General features: G+C 37.4%; 1 protein-coding gene across 1 annotated transcript in view; it reads right to left on the minus strand.

Annotated features, from left to right (window-relative positions):
• The window catches only part of LOC126237315 (60S ribosomal export protein NMD3), an 82,844-nt gene that overhangs the window by 54,123 nt on the left and 10,563 nt on the right, over positions 1-18,158 (minus strand). The window contains exons 3-4 of the mRNA XM_049947280.1: positions 10,124-10,274; positions 8,630-8,764 (exon numbers count right to left, since the gene is read on the minus strand). Of these exons, the coding sequence (XP_049803237.1) occupies positions 8,630-8,764; positions 10,124-10,274 (286 nt within the window). The remainder of the gene's footprint in view (positions 1-8,629; positions 8,765-10,123; positions 10,275-18,158) is intronic.

The following is an 18,158-nucleotide window of genomic DNA, read 5'->3' on the forward strand; positions in this document are numbered from 1 at the left end:
CCCCCCCGAAAAGAAAATAAACCATGCATTTTGGAAGATCTTCAATGTGCAGAAACATGTACGGTGCATATTTTCGTATTACGAAAGTATATATTCGAGTTACACCAAACACAGCGAGTTAGTTTCTCAAGCATTGAAATTGAGATTGTGATGCACTTTTGTAAGCCAGTCACAGCTCATGTCACATGATCTCGACAGCCAATAACAGATCTTCAGAGCATAGGACATGTGATGTAGTCAGCCAATAGCAACATTACTGTTAAGAAGCACGAACACACAAATAAGAAAAGTTAAAGGTTTAAACTAATATACATAGAGTAGCTACAAGAAAAGCTAAGCTTTCACATATAATATTGGTACTTTTTTGCATGTGTTACACTTTTAAGATACATCATGCAAATGTGCCAGTAAAATTTTAAATAACGACATAAATGTCTTGTCTTCTGGGGTTGAGATTCTTCTAAGTGTCTGGCCTTCAAAGTTTAAACTTTAAATGAGAGTCACACACACTGTGATTTAAGAAATTCAAAGGACATTGTCGCATGTAACACAAGTTGTGTTAATTAAAATGAAATTTACTTTGAAAGTAATGCTTTTCAAACCACCATTCACAATATTTTCCTGCGACCTGTTAGAATTTGTTTCAGCAATTGTCAGAATACCAGAAAACAGAAGTAACAGAGCGTGTGCAACTACAATGACGTAGGAACAAGACATCAGATGACACTCCGTGAACATTGGAATTTCGTAAATCATACTAAAATGCATAATTTGGCTTAATGTGCACATTTGTATGTCCAGATTCACAAAGATGTAGGCCCCAACATATTAAGTTTTCCAGTGTGGTTTTCAGGACGCAAATTCTCTTGGAGTACTAGTACTGTATTATCTCATATTTGGTTCTTTATTATAGCGTAACACCATACATGTCAGAAGATGGATACAAGCATTTGAAATTCAGCACACATTTGAAACTGCCAATGGTGTGGAATGAAACACTTCGTTTCATATAAATTAACTGGCTCTGCGGAAAAGACCAATAAAAGGCAAATTTCTTTGGCAAATCTACAAAAATAACTTCACTGTTCCGCAAGGCGGTTAATGCTTGACTGCCAAACACGTGGAAATAAAATCAGAAAAATGAAACTAATAACATATTTTAGCCTTCCGCAATTACGTGAATGTATTTTAATTCACTTGATAGCTCTGGGCCACAAAATTCTATTTTGTTTTCATTTGACGTGACGGCTGTAAATGAGGAAGAAACAGCAAAATCACTAAAATTAAAAACTTGTCACGTGGAAACTACTCCCCCTCCTCACTAGAACTCACACTGCTCTGCGCATGTGGGAATCTGGCAGCTTCGGCACGCCAGAAATTTTTTTTTTTTCGGTTAGCTTCTGGCAGCTTGTACTGCTGATACAGCTAACAGCCACACTTCACACTTTACGCAGCCATAAGTGGGAGAAGATACTGCTCATACACGTCTGAAATGCGCATGCACGTCAGTCTGCTGGTGACTGTTCAAAAAAACCTAAAATGGCGCATATCTCTCATTTGTTTTATGGCCGTGGTATCGTTCTGCAGTGGCGGGATACAGTAAAGTTCTTTGTCAGAGTGTTAGTTCTTACCGGTCAAAATTACAAAAATTTAACTGAAAACCAAAACATTGAAAAATTTCCAGAATTCTAAAAAAATTCCCAGGTTTTTCCCAGTTTTCTCCCATGTGAAAAGGTTCCAGGGTTTTTCCCAGTTGTCTCTGGGCGTATACACCCTGTCCAAGCATACAGAATAGGTTCCCAGATACGCAAGTTGCTCAACAGCTTCTTATGTAATAGAACTTGGCACATTGTCCTCAACAGTGAAGTGTTCATCAGACACAAGGATATCATAAGGAGTGCCCAAGGGAAGTATTATGGGTTCACTATTGTTCTCTATACACACAAACAATCTGCCGACAGGATGAGGAACAATCTGCAGCTGTTTGCTGATGCTGTAGCATACAGAAACGTGCCGTCATTGAGTGACTAGGAGCACACGAATGACAGACAAAATTTCTACTTGGTGTGATGAATGCCAGCTTGCTCTAAATGTAGAAACATGTAAGGGAGTGCAGATCAACTGGTAAAACATTTCCATAATACTCTAACACAGCACTGGTAGTGTGCTGCTTGAAATAGTCATGTTGATTAAACAAATAGTCAATGTTGCGAAGCAACATGAAATGGGATGAGCAGGTAACATCAAAGGAGACTGTGTATAAAACACTTGTGTGAGCTATTCTTGAGAATTGCTTGAGTGATTTGGATTCCCGCCAGGTTGCATTAAAGGAAGACATTGAAGCAATTCAGAGATGAGAGATCAGATTAGTTACTGTTCAGTTCCATTACTATGTGAGTATTATGGAGCTGATTTGTGATCTTAAATGGTGATCCCTGGAGGGAAGAAGACATTCTTTTCACGAAATACTATTGAGCAAACTGGCATTTGGAGTTGACTGCAGAACGATTCTATTGCTGCCAAAGTAAATTTCGCATATGGACCATGGATAAACAAGAAATTATGGCTCGTGCAGAGGCACATAGACAGTTGTTTTTTCATTACTCTATTTGCAAGAGAAATAGGAAAGGAAACGACTAGTAGCGGTACAAGGTACTCTCCGCCATGCATCATACAGAGGCTTGCGGAGTATGTATGTAGATAAAATATATCTGGTTTATCAATTGTTGGAATATAAAATGGAACCATCACTTAGGTTCACTCACTGGTAAGGCAAACTGAGAACTTAGGTCATTGGCAAGATACAGGAGAAATGCAGTCAACCTACACAGGAGATTGTTTTAAAATCACTTGAACATCCCATTTTAGAATATTCGTCTAGTATTTGGGACCCATACAATACAGGACCAACAGAGGACACTGAATGTATAAACATCCCAGTATGAATGGTCACAGGTTTCTTTGACTTGAGAGTGTGTTATGGAGATGCAGAAATGTTGAAAACAGACTATTGAAAGTAGACACAAATTATCCTGAGAGAGTGAACTTGCAAAAATTGAAGAACCTGTATTAAATGAAAAATCTAAAGATATTCTTCAGCCCCCTATGTGTCATTCCTGTAGAGACTATGAAGAGAAAATTAGATTAATTACACAGGTCTGCAAAAAAATATTTTTTGAAAGTTGTTTCAAATTTGATAACTGACTTATGTACTTTTCAGTGCTGATTTCAAAAATGCAATCCATTTTTTTCTATCACATCAGATTTTCTCACACAACAAGGGAGTATTTTTGGGTATAATAAGGCCTAGGTCTCAAATTGTGAGAATGGAATGGGATCGGTTGTACCACGATTGTAGCAATATCTGTCTTCTTCACTATCACCTAGCTGAGCCACTGGCTCATGATCATCTATATCATCCAAAGAATCTGGAGGAGAGGGTATTGTTACTTCAGGTCCATGAGGAACAGGGCAAATGGCTGATTGAATGTTAGGGTAAGAAATATCCTCTTGTTTTTCAAATTGAAACCTCGTATGTTGCAAGAATAAAAATAGCAGTCATCACTATGATTTTTGGGCTCTCTGGAAACCATCAGTATTCCAAAACATAAGGACTGCTTTTTATGTTGAAATCATTGCCTCAGTTCTTCAACACACACTAAACAAACTTTGTGTGGGGCCCAACGCTTATCTTGATCGCCTAACTTTAAACCGAAATAGGTGAAATATAGTTTTTCAACAAAATCTGAAATGTTTATCTGTATTTTTTAACGGTATAGTTACCACAAATGTAGCAGAAGCAATCTGGCGAGTTTATACATCCTCTGGTAGCCATTGTTCATAAAACAACTTCACAACACAAGAAAACAGTCACTACTTTAAAGCACTAGTAACAACAACACGTGGCCAGCACCGAGTGAAGGGGTACTGTGAACTGAAGGACAGTAGTAGCAGCTCACTGCTTGGTGAAGGCGGGGGAAGGGGCAGTGCGACAGACAGGCACTGACATGAAAATACTGCTAGTTTCTCCTAATTACTCTTTATTTTACATATATCTAGTATAAAAATGGCTAGATAACAGTTTATGGAGATCCTAAAAACCAAAATTCAAACTCACTGGAGTGATGACTAGCGAAAAAAGCTAAAACTAGACAAGCAGTTTGTGAAATAACTGTACATGATGGAATTTTTCCACCATTTTTCCTGAAATCAGATTGAAAACACTATAAAAATCACTTAATAAATTTGAAACAATTTTTATATCACAGACCCGTGTTATAGCATGGACAGAGAAATTTAAACAGACTTTTTTTCCACACTTCATTTGCAAACCACTGAAGTGCATGACTAAGAGTATTTCTCACTCTACTAATTACAATGAACAACAAATTTGAAGCGAAAGTGTGTAAATTGCATGATTTTGAGTTAGTTATGTTTATTTCAGTACAAAATGACATAAAATCATCATCTTCGTAACTATTTGGCTATAGTTTTTTTTAAAAAGTAATCTACATTTTTACATAAATAACTCACTAAATAAATATGGTTATAGTAGAGGGAAACATTCCACGTAGGAAAAATATATCTAAAAACAAAGATGATGTGACTTACCAAATGAAAGTCCTAGCAGGTCGACAGACACACAAACAAACACAAACATACACACAAAATCCAAGCTTTCGCAACAAACTGTTGCCTCATCAGGAAAGAGGGAAGGAGAGGGAAAGACGAAAGGATGTGGGTTTTAAGGGAGAGGGTAAGGAGTCATTCCAATCCCGGGAGCGGAAAGACTTACCTTAGGGGGAAAAAAGGATGGGTATACACTCGCGCGAACACACACACACACACATATCCATCCACACATATACAGACAAATGGTGTCTGCTTGTGTCTGTATATGTGTGGATGGATATGTGTGGATGGATATGTGTGGATGGATATGTGTGTGTGTGCGAGTGTATACCCGTCCTTTTTTCCCCCCTAAGGTAAGTCTTTCCGCTCCCGGGATTGGAATGACTCCTTACCCTCTCCCTTAAAACCCACATCCTTTCGTCTTTCCCTCTCCTTCCCTCTTTCCTGATGAGGCAACAGTTTGCTGCGAAAGCTTGAATTTTGTGTGTATGTTTGTGTTTGTTTGTGTGTCTGTCGACCTGCCAGGACTTTCATTTGGTAAGTCACATCATCTTTGTTTTTAGATATATCACTAAATAAATATGCATTCATGTTCCAAGATTCAGCGTAACAAATTTTAAGTGAATAATTACTTGAATTATATTATGTATTATGCATTGATAAATTTCAGTGCCATTCTAGAAGCACAAAAGTAAAATATTAAGAAAAAATGAAGATAATATTACATGAACACAAATACTTTGTAAGTCTACTTTGTACCAGAACTATGTACAGCACAAAAGAAAATATATAAATTAAATGGTCACAGATGTATATAAAGGATTACAAATGTTAAATGTCCTTATATACAGTATATACAATTACATATTTTGTTCAGAGATAAATTCAGAAGATGACCGTTTTCTCTTGGCTTGACATTTAAAAACATAATTGGGAACATCCCTTATGACAGTCCAGCAGTAATCTGCTAAACTAGTAGGCTCCACTTTCCGGTATAAGTCTTCTCAAATATGGCAATATCTTAATGAAATCGCTTCCCATGTTCATCATTTACTGCACCACAATCTTTGGGGAAGAAGTCAAGATGATCATGTAAGAAATGCATTTTCAATGACATGTTGCAACCAAGTTTTTTATAAGATGACAACATGTTATCTATAACCTCCTTGTAGTTTGTTGCTCATTGTTCCCTAAGAACTGTAAACAGACTGTCTTAAAACATTGCCAAGCATGCTTCACATCACCTTGTATGATTCCATCAAAAGTATGGTCTCCAAAAAGCTCTCGATTCTGTGGGCCTACAAAAATGCCCTCCTTTACTTTGGCATCACTAAGTAAGGGAATTTTTGCCTTAAGTACTTAAACGCGTCGCCTTCTTTGTTCTTTCCTTTAACGAAGTTTTTCATGAGACCCAACTTGATGTGCAAGGGTGGGAGCAGAATCTTTTTAGGGTCTACTAGAGGTTCACTCTTAATATTCTTTATACCTGGTTGAAGAGATTTTATGGTGGGCCATTCATGTTTACTGTAATGCGACGCACGAGCTCATCTATCCCATTCACAGAGAAAGCAGCAATATTTAGTATACATACAAATGTGCAAAAATTATTACATGCATTAATAAAGTCACTGAAGTTGAAGAGGAGGGAGACAAAAAGATCACTACAATTGGTATCAAAATGTTTACATCCAAAATATTCCACACAAGTAAGACCAGGGGCAATAATATAAACCACTGGTACTAGTTGTTATGACTTTGACAAACCATTATAATATTTGATTTTAAATGTAACATAAAAATCCATGTATAATTGTCTCAAAGTAATAAAACAGCGTAAAATGAAAACTAGAGCTAATTTTGAATTGTCTTTGTGATATTCGTGATCAGCACATTGTAACTGATAGGAATTGGCTATATTCATTCAATTTTCATTGTTGCACAGTGTTATTACAGCTTCTTCCCATTCCATTCACATATGGAGCGTGGGAAAAATGATTGCTTAAATCCTCTATCTAGTCTAATCTTATATTTGTGATCCTCGCAGAAGCAACATGTAGTGTGTTCTAGTATATTCCTGGATTACTAAAAGTTGATTGTTGAAAGTTTCCAAGTAAGCTTTTATGGAATAGTTTGTGTCTGTCACTGTTTATCACTACAGTTTTTCAACATGTCCCAGTGAGTCAAACAAACATGTGACCTACAAATTAAAACTGTGTGCTGGACCGGGGCTCTAACCTGGCTTGCTTTTGCCCACGAAAGGCCCACGAAAGGCCCACGAAAGGTAAAAGTCCAGGATTTGAGTCCCAGTCTGGCACACAGTTTTAATCTGACAGGAAGCTTCATATAAAAACATACTTTGCTGTAGAGTGACCATTTGTGCTGGTCTTCTTTGTATACATTCAATATTCATGTTAATCTATTTGGTATAGGTCATACACAGTTTAGTAATATTCTAGAACGTGGTTCCTGACTGTTTTGTAAGCAGTACTTTACAAACTGGCTGCATTTCCCTAGTATTACAAAGACTGAGTCTATGGAATTGATCATATCCTTAGAAATTGTTACTCCCAGTATTTGTATGAGTAGGCCGACTCAAACTGACTCATTGATACTGCACCTTTTTTAATTTTGTGAAGTGCAGAATTCTGTGGAGTTTGGGCTATACGAGTGTGTGTTTTTTTTTTTTTTTTGGCTTAATTTCAGCAAGTAAAACAATTCATGACCAAATTTTCATCAGCATATTTTGTGTCTAAGAAGAATGCAAATAATTAAACATAAAATTTTAAGACATGCAGTATGAATCAAATGATTAAGCATTGTGGTATGTCTGATTCTTTGTGAACATGTCAACTGATTTACTGAGCTGTTCAAATGAACCTCCCACTGAAAGACTCAGTATTACCATGAATTCACAATATTGCTGGAGAATATATTTCATCCATCACTGAAACTCAAGAGAAAATACTATAACTGACAGAAGGGATCTATAATCAAGAGTTAATACACATTACACTGTGTAAACTATAATGATACATATATTTAACATAGAAGAATAAATTCTCACTACTCTATCCTAATAATATGGAGTAAAACTATCATTAATCCGATGATTGTTTCCATGCCACAGTGCTTTACTAAGCGTGTTCCTGTTGGACATGGTATGCAGTTTCCTTCCTTAAATCTCTGAACTTATTTACCTGACTAGTTGTAGGAGGACCTACAGTTTAGCGTGAATTCCAAACCATGGTGCTGCTCAGCCTTTTTCACATCAACAGACATTTCCAGAGGGGAAAGAAATGATAAATGACAGATAAAATTCCTTAGATCTTTGTATTTGTAGTCTGGCACTTTACAACTGAGCCATCAAGCTACATTACTTAACTGCATTTAGAGTAGCACATATAGCTTATCTGTGTACTGTAATTTTTTAAAAATGCATGCAATTTTCTTCTTAAGTAATGAAAAGCCAAAAGGAATCATACACAACACAGCTCCATTTGTATCCGTTTTTCAATAGAATTTATTGACTTTTTTTACATTAGTTAACAACACTGATCTCCCAGGGATCTATTCAGTGATTGAAAAAGAGTACATGGGCTGTATTTTGGCACAGAGAAGATCCCAAATACAATGTTCATTTTTGCAAACAGATGCTGTGCCAGGAATATGAGTTCTGTCACGGAATAATATAACTTGTGGCTTCTCTATTAAGGCAGCAGACATGAAAGGGATGAACCAATTCTTCCTCTTGTAGCTTTTAAGTTCCCAACAGGCAGTATCATACTAGAATTTTTTTTAACTCATTGTATCTCTCAGGTTTTATATGGTGGCTAATTACTGAATACTATTTCCGTCATAGGAAATATCTTATATATTTTTCTAATTCATATTAGTGAATGCCATGCTAAACGACTCTTAAGATAATGAACTGCATGGGAGCACAATTTATAATGAAACTAATATGAATGATAAATTTAATATGTATTAAAATACTCACAAGTGCGCGCCAATAATCTTGAGCTTCTGATCTATGACAATCATCACACATCTGATTATTTACGATATATTCAACCACAAATACTTGCTGCAGCATTGTTCCACCCAGCACCTCACCATGGACAGTTAATTTTACCTAGGAACAACAGAATCCAAACAATATTGGTCAAAAATATGATACTGTACGAGAGGGATATTATGTTGTTTGTACAAGAATAAAAACATAGATTTAGTGGAAAGAGAGCATTTATTTCCTGTAAAAAATTAACACTGATGGTATCTCTTATCAATATTTTTGGACTAAAATCCCTACCCCCACCATGTTCTGATATACATTAGTAAAAAAAAAAAATATGCAGTGTGTTCTGTAACCCTTCCTCCACCAGAACAACAACAATATTCAATTTTCACAATGCATTACTGTGTTATAACTAACCCAAAAAATGGTCATGTAAGAGTAATGAGTGTGGATAGTAAAGAAAAATGTGATTACAAAATGACAGACCAATAGTGTGAGCAGGTACCAAGAAAGTATGGAGGAAAGGTGCAGAGTGGGTAATAAAACCAGTTTGCCTTTCTCCTTCACAGCAGTTCTCCATTCACTATTATGTAACAATGATCTCATTCCCATATACTATTCTTCTTTGCGATTTATCCACTCTAAACATTACCTCATACTCTTGGGGCAAACCAAGCATATTATCATAATATTTCAACAATTTAAAATTCAGGATAGAATAACAGCAATATGGAAAGGCTAGATTGTTACTTACCACATACAGGAGGCACTGAGTTGCAGAGTTGTACACAAAGTCCTTCTTGCATATAAGACATATTGACACAAGCACAACTCTCACAAACATGGTCACAGTCTCCATGTTTTAGAGCATGACTCAAAGCCATTAGGGCCATAATGCCCAGAGACTGTGTGTGTGTGTGTGTGTGTGTGTGTGTGTGTGTGTGTGTGTGTGTGTGTGTGTGTGTGTGTGTTGATTGAAAGCTTAAATATTTCTAGCATTATTTTTCATCGTGCCTGCCCATAACTTAATAGCTCCTCTATGTGGTAAGTAGCAAGCTAACCTATCCGTATCATCATTCTCCTTCACATAGTCATAGACATTATGTACACACATTTTTTTCAATTTGGAAATGATGGATGCCTTCCGATCTGAGAGTATGATTCAAGATAAATCACAATCAAAGGTCATAACAATATTTCTGCTGTGAAAAGCTTAAGAGTTTCAAAGAAACAACAAACAGTATAAATCATAGTGACAGCAGTATTTTATTACCCTAATATATCAGCTGGTTGTGTAAATTATGTGGAAAGCGAATGATGAGTAGAAATAAATTATAATCACAATATTCTCCTCATGCAAGTTTGCTTCAAACATCTGACTGATTAGTCAACCACCATCTTAACAAAGGTTTTATTTATGTATGTACAATAAAATTTTCAATCCAAATCAATGAGGAACAATCAATTATTTTTTACCTTTATTCTTTTTGAATGTGGCTCTGTCCATACAAAACCAGCATCTACCAGTTTAACTCTGTTTAGACCTTTCAGTTTTTTTAGGCATAATGAAAGTAGTTCACGTGATTCAAGTGCACAGGTTATCCATTCTCCTGGTGGCTGAAGGTACCTGGAAAAATTTTAACCGTTTTTCTATCAATTTATGTAGATACACAAATAGGCATGACTAACTTATATATGCATTAAGGCACTGAAAACTACACAAATTGCTCACTTCCCTTATATAAGTATGTGCTAAGTCTAGTTGCAGAGGGCATATGGATAAATTATGGCTACCACCTCACATATGTATCCTATTAATATTTCAACCTGCCAGTCTTAAAGTGAAGTCTCACTATCTTTTGGACAAAGTTAATATGGAAGTCTACTTCTTCATATGAAATGTGTAGCAGTTGTTCAAATGAATGCAAACAGCAAAATTTCATTGCATTACACTTGAAAGACACTTTCCCTTTCATTCCAATTCTCTTTAGGTTAGCAGTGTAGCTTAGTGGTAGCCTTTAGATGGCACCATTCTCTTCATTTATGGCAGTTTCAGCATTGTCACACAACTTACGGAGTAAACATGGCTGTACCACTCTCCATTTGTACTAATGTAGAAAATCATTCACTACTTCATTTTTTGTGGCTTGAAGGTGTACCAGGAGCTGAAATCCAGAGGAGATATTCAGCACAGAACGAGGGCAATGTTTTACCATGGCAAAATGTTTGCCAGTGGACTGAACAATTCAGAAGTCACCAACCAAATGTAAAGGATCAGGAAACAACAGGACATCCACTACTGATGCCAACAAAGATCACGTCTGTGACCTGATTTTTAATACAGTTAATTTCTGACTTTTGTATGTTGGCTGAAATTAATTTCAATTACAGTTTTTCCTTGGCTTCCCAATCATAAGACTTACTATTCTGTACACAATCCTTACTGTACTAACTCAAAAAATGAATATATCTACAGCTACATTATCAGCACAATGTAGTCATCAGCTGGAACAATGTAACCAGAGATAGATAGATAGAGAGATAGAGAGAGAGAGAGAGAGAGAGAGAGAGTTGTAATGATAGTTTCGTGTCTTATCCTGCATACATCAGTAATTATGATAAAAATCAAGAAAATGTTATCTCTGAATTTTTGTTAAGTTATTCATCACTTATTTTGATACACACTTTTTTCCTTCTGCTTCAGCTAGCCTACTCTCTACTGCCTACGCCATTGCTTATGTACCCATTTGTAATTCTTAGTTAATAATAATGGCAATAATAGGAAGTGGCGTAAGTGTGTTTCTTTTAAGAGCAATACTACCATTTTCACAGTTAGCAAACCCTGTAAGTACTTTTAACACTTTCCAGAATGCTGACAAATAATTGTTGTTGTTGTTGTTGTTGTTGTGTTCTTCAGTCTGAAGACTAGTTTGATGCAGCTCTCCATGCTACTCTATCCTGTGCATGCCTCTTTAGCTCTGAATAACTACTGCAGCCTATGTCCTCCTCAAACCGCTTACTGTATTCACCTCTTTGTCTTCCTCTACAATTTTTATACCCCAAGCTACCCTTCAATACTAAATTGGAGACCCCTTTGATGTCTCAGAATGTGTTCTATCAACTGATCCCTTCTTTTGGTCAAAAGTTACTTGATCTACCCATCTAATTTTCAACATTCTTCTGCACAACACATTTCAAAAGCTTCTATTCTCTTTTTGTCTAAACTGTCTATCGTCCATGTTTCACTTCCATACATTGCTACACTCCAGAAAAATACTTTCAGAAATGACTTCCTAACACTTTCATCTATATTTGATACTAATAAATTTCTCTTCTTCAGAAATGCTATTCTTCACACTGACAGTCAACATTTTATATCCTCTCTGCTTTGGCAATCCACAGTAATTTTGCTGCCCAAACAGCAACACTGATCTACCACTTTAAGTGCCTCATTTCCTAATCTAATGCCCTTAGCATCACCTGATTTGACTACATTCCATTATCTTTGTTTTGCTTTTGTTGACGTTCATCTTACATCCTTTCCAGACACAATGTACATCCCGTTCAACTGATTTCCAAGTCCTTTGCTGTCTCTGACAAAATTACAATGTCACTGGCAAACCTCAAAGTCTTTTATTTCTTTTCCCTGAACTACTCTCAAATTTTGTTTGGTTTCCTTTAACGCTTGTTGAATGTACAGATTGAAAAACATTGGGTTAGGCTGCAACCCTATCTCACTCCCTTCTCAACCACTGCTTCCCTTTCATTTCCCTTGACTCTTATTACTGCCATCTGGTTTCTGTACAAGTTGTAAATAGCCTTTCGCTCCCAGGATATTCCAGTCAATATCGCCAAAAGCTTTCTCTATGCCTATAAATGCTATAAATGTAGGTTTGGCTTCCTTCTAAGATAAGTCATGGGGTCAGTACTGCCTTGCTTTCCTACATCACTATGTAAATGTAAATGTCATGTGACTAGGGCCTCCCATTGGGTAGACCATTCGCCGGGTGCAAGTCTTTTGATTTGACGCCACTTCAGCGACTTGTGCGTCAATGGGGATGAAATGAAGATGATTAGAACAACACAACACCCAGTCCCTGAGTGGAGAAAACCTCCGACTCATCTGAAAATCGAACCTGGACCCTTAGGATTGACATTCTGTCGCGCTGACCATTCAGCTACCAGGGACGGACCCTACATTGCTATGAAATCCAAATTGATCTTCTCCGAGGATGGCTTCTACCAGTTTTTCCATTCTTCTGTGCAGAATTCGTGCCAGCATTTTGCAACCATGACTGATACTTCGGTAATTTTCACATCTGTCAGCACCTGCTTTCTTTGGCATACGGATTATTACATTCTTCTAGCACACCAGATGGAGGAGTTTTGTCATGGCTGGTTCTTCTGGATATTGTCTATTGACAGGATATCGTCTACTCCTGGGACATTGTTTCAAATTACGTCTTTCAGTGCTCTGTCAAATTCTTCTCACAGTATCAAATCTCCCATCTCATCGTCATCTATGTCCACTTCCCTTTTGCACAATATTGCCTTCAAGATCATCTCCCTTGCACAAACCGTCTATATACTCCTTCCACTTTTCAGCTTTCCCTTCTTTGCTTAGGATTGATTTTTCATCTGAGCTCTTGATATTTGTTACAGCTGCTTCTCTTTTCCCCAAAAGTCTCTTTAATTTCCCTGTAAGTGGTATCTATCTTTCCCCTAATAAAATTTGCTTTAAAATGTTACATTTGTCCTCTAACCATTCCTGCTTAGCCGTTATGCACCTCCTGTCAATCTGATTTCTTAAACATTTGCATCACCTTTCACCTGGTTCATTTGCTGCATTTTTATATTCTCTTTTCATCAGTTAAATTCAATACCTCCTGTGTTATCCAAAGATTTCTAATAGGCCCTTTTTTTACCTATTTGATCTCTGATGCCTACACTATTGCATCTCTTAAGCCTACCCAGTCATCTTCTGCTGTATTCTTTTTCCCTGTTCTATTCAACTATTGTCTTAGGCTCCCTCTGAAATTGTCAGCAACCTCTGGTTCTTTCAACTTATCCAGATCCCATCTCCTTAATGTCCAACATTTTCCAATTTCTTCAGTTTTAATCTACGGTTCTTAACCAATAAATTGTGGTCAAATCCACATCTGCCCACGGAAATGTTTTACAGTTTAAAACCTGGTCCTTAAGTCTCTGTCTTACCATGATATGACCAATATGAAACCTCCTGGTACCTCCAGGTCTCTTCCACACAGACAACCTTCTTTTATGACTCTCGAAACCAAGTGTACGTAATGATTAAATTATGCTCTGTGCAAAAACTACCAGGCAGCTTCCTCTTTCATTCCTTTCCCCCAGCCCATATTCATCAACTATTTTTCCTTCTCTTCCTTTTCCTACTACTGAATTCCAGTACCCCATCACTATTAAATTTTTGTCTCCCTTAACTATCTAAATAATTTCTCTTATCTCAGCATGTATTTCTTCAATCTCTTCACCTCCTGTGGAATTTGTTGGCTTATAAACTTGTACCACTGTGGTGGGTGTGAGCTACGTGTCTATCTTGGCTGCAGTAATACGTTCACTATGCTGTTCACAGCAGCTTACCTGCACTCCTATTTTCTTATTCATTATTAAAACCACTCCCGCATCACCTCTATTTGACTTTGTATTTATAACTTTGTATTCAGCTGACCAGAAGTCCTGTTCCTCCTGCCACAGAACTTCACTAACTCCCTCTACATATAACTTCAACAGACCCACTTCCCTTTTTAAATTTTCTACCCAACCTGTCCAATTAAGTGCTCTAACATTTCATACTCCAATCTGTAGAATGCAAGTTTTGTTTCTCTTGATATAACATCATCCTGAGTAATCCCAACCTGGAGATCTGAATGGGGGACTATTTTACCTCAGGAATATTTTACGCAAAAGGACATAGTCATTTAACCATACAGTAAAGCTGCATGCTCTTGGGAAATATTACGGCCATGGTTTCCCCTTGCTCTCAGTCGTTCACAGTACCATCACAGCAAGGCCATTTTGGTTGATGGTACAAGACCAGAAAAGTCAATCACCCAGACTGTTGCCGCTGCAGCTACTGAAAAGGTTGTTGCCCTCTTCAGGAATCAAAGCACATGTTTATATAGCCTCTCACATAAGCCTCCGTTGTGATTGCACCTATGATATGGCTGGCTATCTGTATTGCCGAGGCATGCAAGCCTCCCCATCAATGGCAAGGTCCATGGTTCATCACAATAATTATCAATCATTTTCTACATCTCATGCAGATCACTATTACCAGTAGCAAACTTTTTTGGAGCCTGCAGTTATTAATTCGCCTCAAAGTCTGATGTCCAAGCACAAATAACATGGGCATGCCTGTAATAATTAAAATTAATGAGGCTGTGAATTAGAAATTGTGAGCAGTAAAGTATGAGTCTACATAAGAATTCGATTGAAAGATAGCAAAGTTATCAGGCTTTTTAGGTGCCTTGTGACAACTCAGTGTCTCTACAATTTGGTGAGTTCTTACACTGAATCCTTACACCTTGCAGTACCAAGGGGGGCGGGGGGCAGCACTCCTTTAGGAGATATTCAGTAATCTAGTAGCGTACTTTATATTTTAAAATTCTGAAAAAATAACATTTGTTTTTAATGATTTTTATATACCAGATCCCATAATTGTTTTAAGTTTTTCAGTAAACCTAAACCCAAAAATTTAAGGCTTAGTAATGAATGTGACTCTCACAACTAAAATTACATATTCAGGTTCAAAACCCTTCTTACACATTTATATAATGTTAAAAGCTATTTTGTGAAAAAATGTTAACAACAGAAACAAAACTTGTATTTTTAAAAAAATTTTGGGGGTGATCATAAAATACCCTCTAATTAGTGTGCACATTACGCAAAATGCATCGGTAGAGCTAAGATTGTGATAAAAGATATTTTCTGGTTCTGGACCCTGCTTATATGTCAATATCTATTTGAAAAGTTGTTGTTTGTTGTTGTTGTGGTCTTCAGTCCTGAGACTGGTTTGATGCAGCTCTCCATGCTACTCTATCCTGTGCAAGCTTCTTCATCTCCCAGTACCTACTGCAACCTACATCCTTCTGAATCTGCTTAGTGTATTGATCTCTTGGTCTCCCTCTACGATTTTTACCCTCCACGCTGCCCTCCAATGCTAAATTTGTGATCCCTTGATGCCTCAAAACATGTCCTACCAACCGATCCCTTCTTCTAGTCAAGTTGTGCCACAAACTTCTCTTCTCTCCAATCCTATTCAATACCTCCTCATTAGTTACGTGATCTACCCACCTTATCTTCAGCATTCTTCTGTAGCACCACATTTCGAAAGCTTCTATTCTCTTCTTGTCCAAACTAGTTATCGTCCATGTCTCACTTCCATACATGGCTACACTCCATACAAATACTTTCAGAAACGACTTCCTGACACCTAAATCTATACTCGATGTTAACAAATTTCTCTTCTTGAGAAACGCTTTCCTTGCCATTGCCAGTCTACATTTTATATCCTCTCTACTTCGACCATCATCGGTTATTTTACTCCCTAAATAGCAAAACTCCTTTACTACTTTAAGTGTCTCATTTCCTAATCTAATTCCCTCAGCATCACCCGACTTAATTTGACTACATTCCATTATCCTCGTTTTGCTTTTGTTGATGTTCATCTTATATCCTCCTTTCAAGACACTGTCCATTCCGTTCAACTGCTCTTCCAAGTCCTTTGCTGTCTCTGACAGAATTACAATGTCATCGGCGAACCTCAAAGTTTTTACTTCTTCTCCATGAATTTTAATACCTACTCCGAATTTTTCTTTTGTTTCCTTTACTGCTTGCTCAATATACAGATTGAATAACATCGGGGAGAGGCTACAACCCTGTCTCACTCCTTTCCCAACCACTGCTTCCCTTTCATGCCCCTCGACTCTTATAACTGCCATCTGGTTTCTGTACAAATTGTAAATAGCCTTTCGCTCCCTGTATTTTACCCCTAACACCTTCAGAATTTGAAAGAGAGTATTCCAGTCAACATTGTCAAAAGCTTTCTCTAAGTCTACAAATGCTAGAAACGTAGGTTTGCCTTTTCTTAATCTTTCTTCCAAGATAAGTCGTAAGGTCAGTATTGCCTCACGTGTTCCAACATTTCTACGGAATCCAAACTGATCTTCCCCGAGGTCAGCTTCTACCAGTTTTTCCATTCGTCTGTAAAGAATTCGCGTTAGTATTTTGCAGCTGTGACTTATTAAACTGATAGTTCGGTAATTTTCACATCTGTCAACACCTGCTTTCTTTGGGATTGGAATTATTATATTCTTCTTGAAGTCTGAGGGTATTTCGCCTGTCTCATACATCGTGCTCACCAGATGGTAGAGTTTTGTCATGACTGGCTCTCCCGAGGCCATCAGTAGTTCTAGTGGAATGTTGTCTACTCCCGGGGCCTTGTTTCGACTCAGGTCTTTCAGTGCTCTGTCAAACTCTTCACGCAGTATCTTATCTCCCATTTCGTCTTCATCTACATCCTCTTCCATTTCCATAATATTGTCCTCAAGTACATCTCCCTTGTATAAACCCTCTATATACTCCTTCCACCTTTCTACCTTCCCTTCTTTGCTTAGAACTGGGTTTCCATCTGAGCTCTTGATATTCATACAAGTGGTTCTCTTCTCTCCAAAGGTCTCTTTAATTTTCCTGTAGGCAGTATCTATCTTACCCCTAGTGAGACAAGCCTCTACATCCTTACATTTGTACTCTAGCCATCCCTGCTTAGCCATTTTGCACTTCCTGTCGATCTCATTTTTGAGACGTTTGTATTCCTTTTTGCCTGCTTCATTTACTGCATTTTTATATTTTCTCCTTTCATCAATTAAATTCAATATTTCTTCTGTTACCCAAGGATTTCTATTAGCCCTCGTCTTTTTACCTACTTGATCGTCTGCTGCCTTCACTACTTCATCCCTCAGAGCTACCCATTCTTCTTCTACTGTATTTCTTTCCCCCATTCCTGTCAATTGTTCCCTTATGCTCTCCCTGAAACTCTGTACAACCTCTGGTTCTTTCAGTTTATCCAGGTCCCATCTCCTTAAATTCCCACCTTTTTGCAGTTTCTTCAGTTTCAATCTGCAGTTCATAACCAATAGATTGTGGTCAGAATCCACATCTGCCCCAGGAAATGTCTTACAATTTAAAACCTGGTTCCTAAATCTCTGTCTTACCATTATATAATCTATCTGAAACCTGTCAGTATCTCCTGGCTTCTTCCATGTATAGAGCCTCCTTTCATGATTCTTGAACCAAGTGTTAGCTATGATTAAGTTATGCTCTGTGCAAAATTCTACAAGGCGGCTTCCTCTTTCATTCCTTCCCCCCAATCCATATTCACCTACTATGTTTCCTTCTCTCCCTTTTCCTACTGACGAATTCCAGTCACCCATGACTATTAAATTTTCGTCTCCCTTCACTACCTGAATAGTTT

The sequence above is a fragment of the Schistocerca nitens genome, chromosome 2, assembly GCF_023898315.1.
Source record: "Schistocerca nitens isolate TAMUIC-IGC-003100 chromosome 2, iqSchNite1.1, whole genome shotgun sequence".
Lineage (NCBI taxonomy): Eukaryota > Metazoa > Arthropoda > Insecta > Orthoptera > Acrididae > Schistocerca > Schistocerca nitens.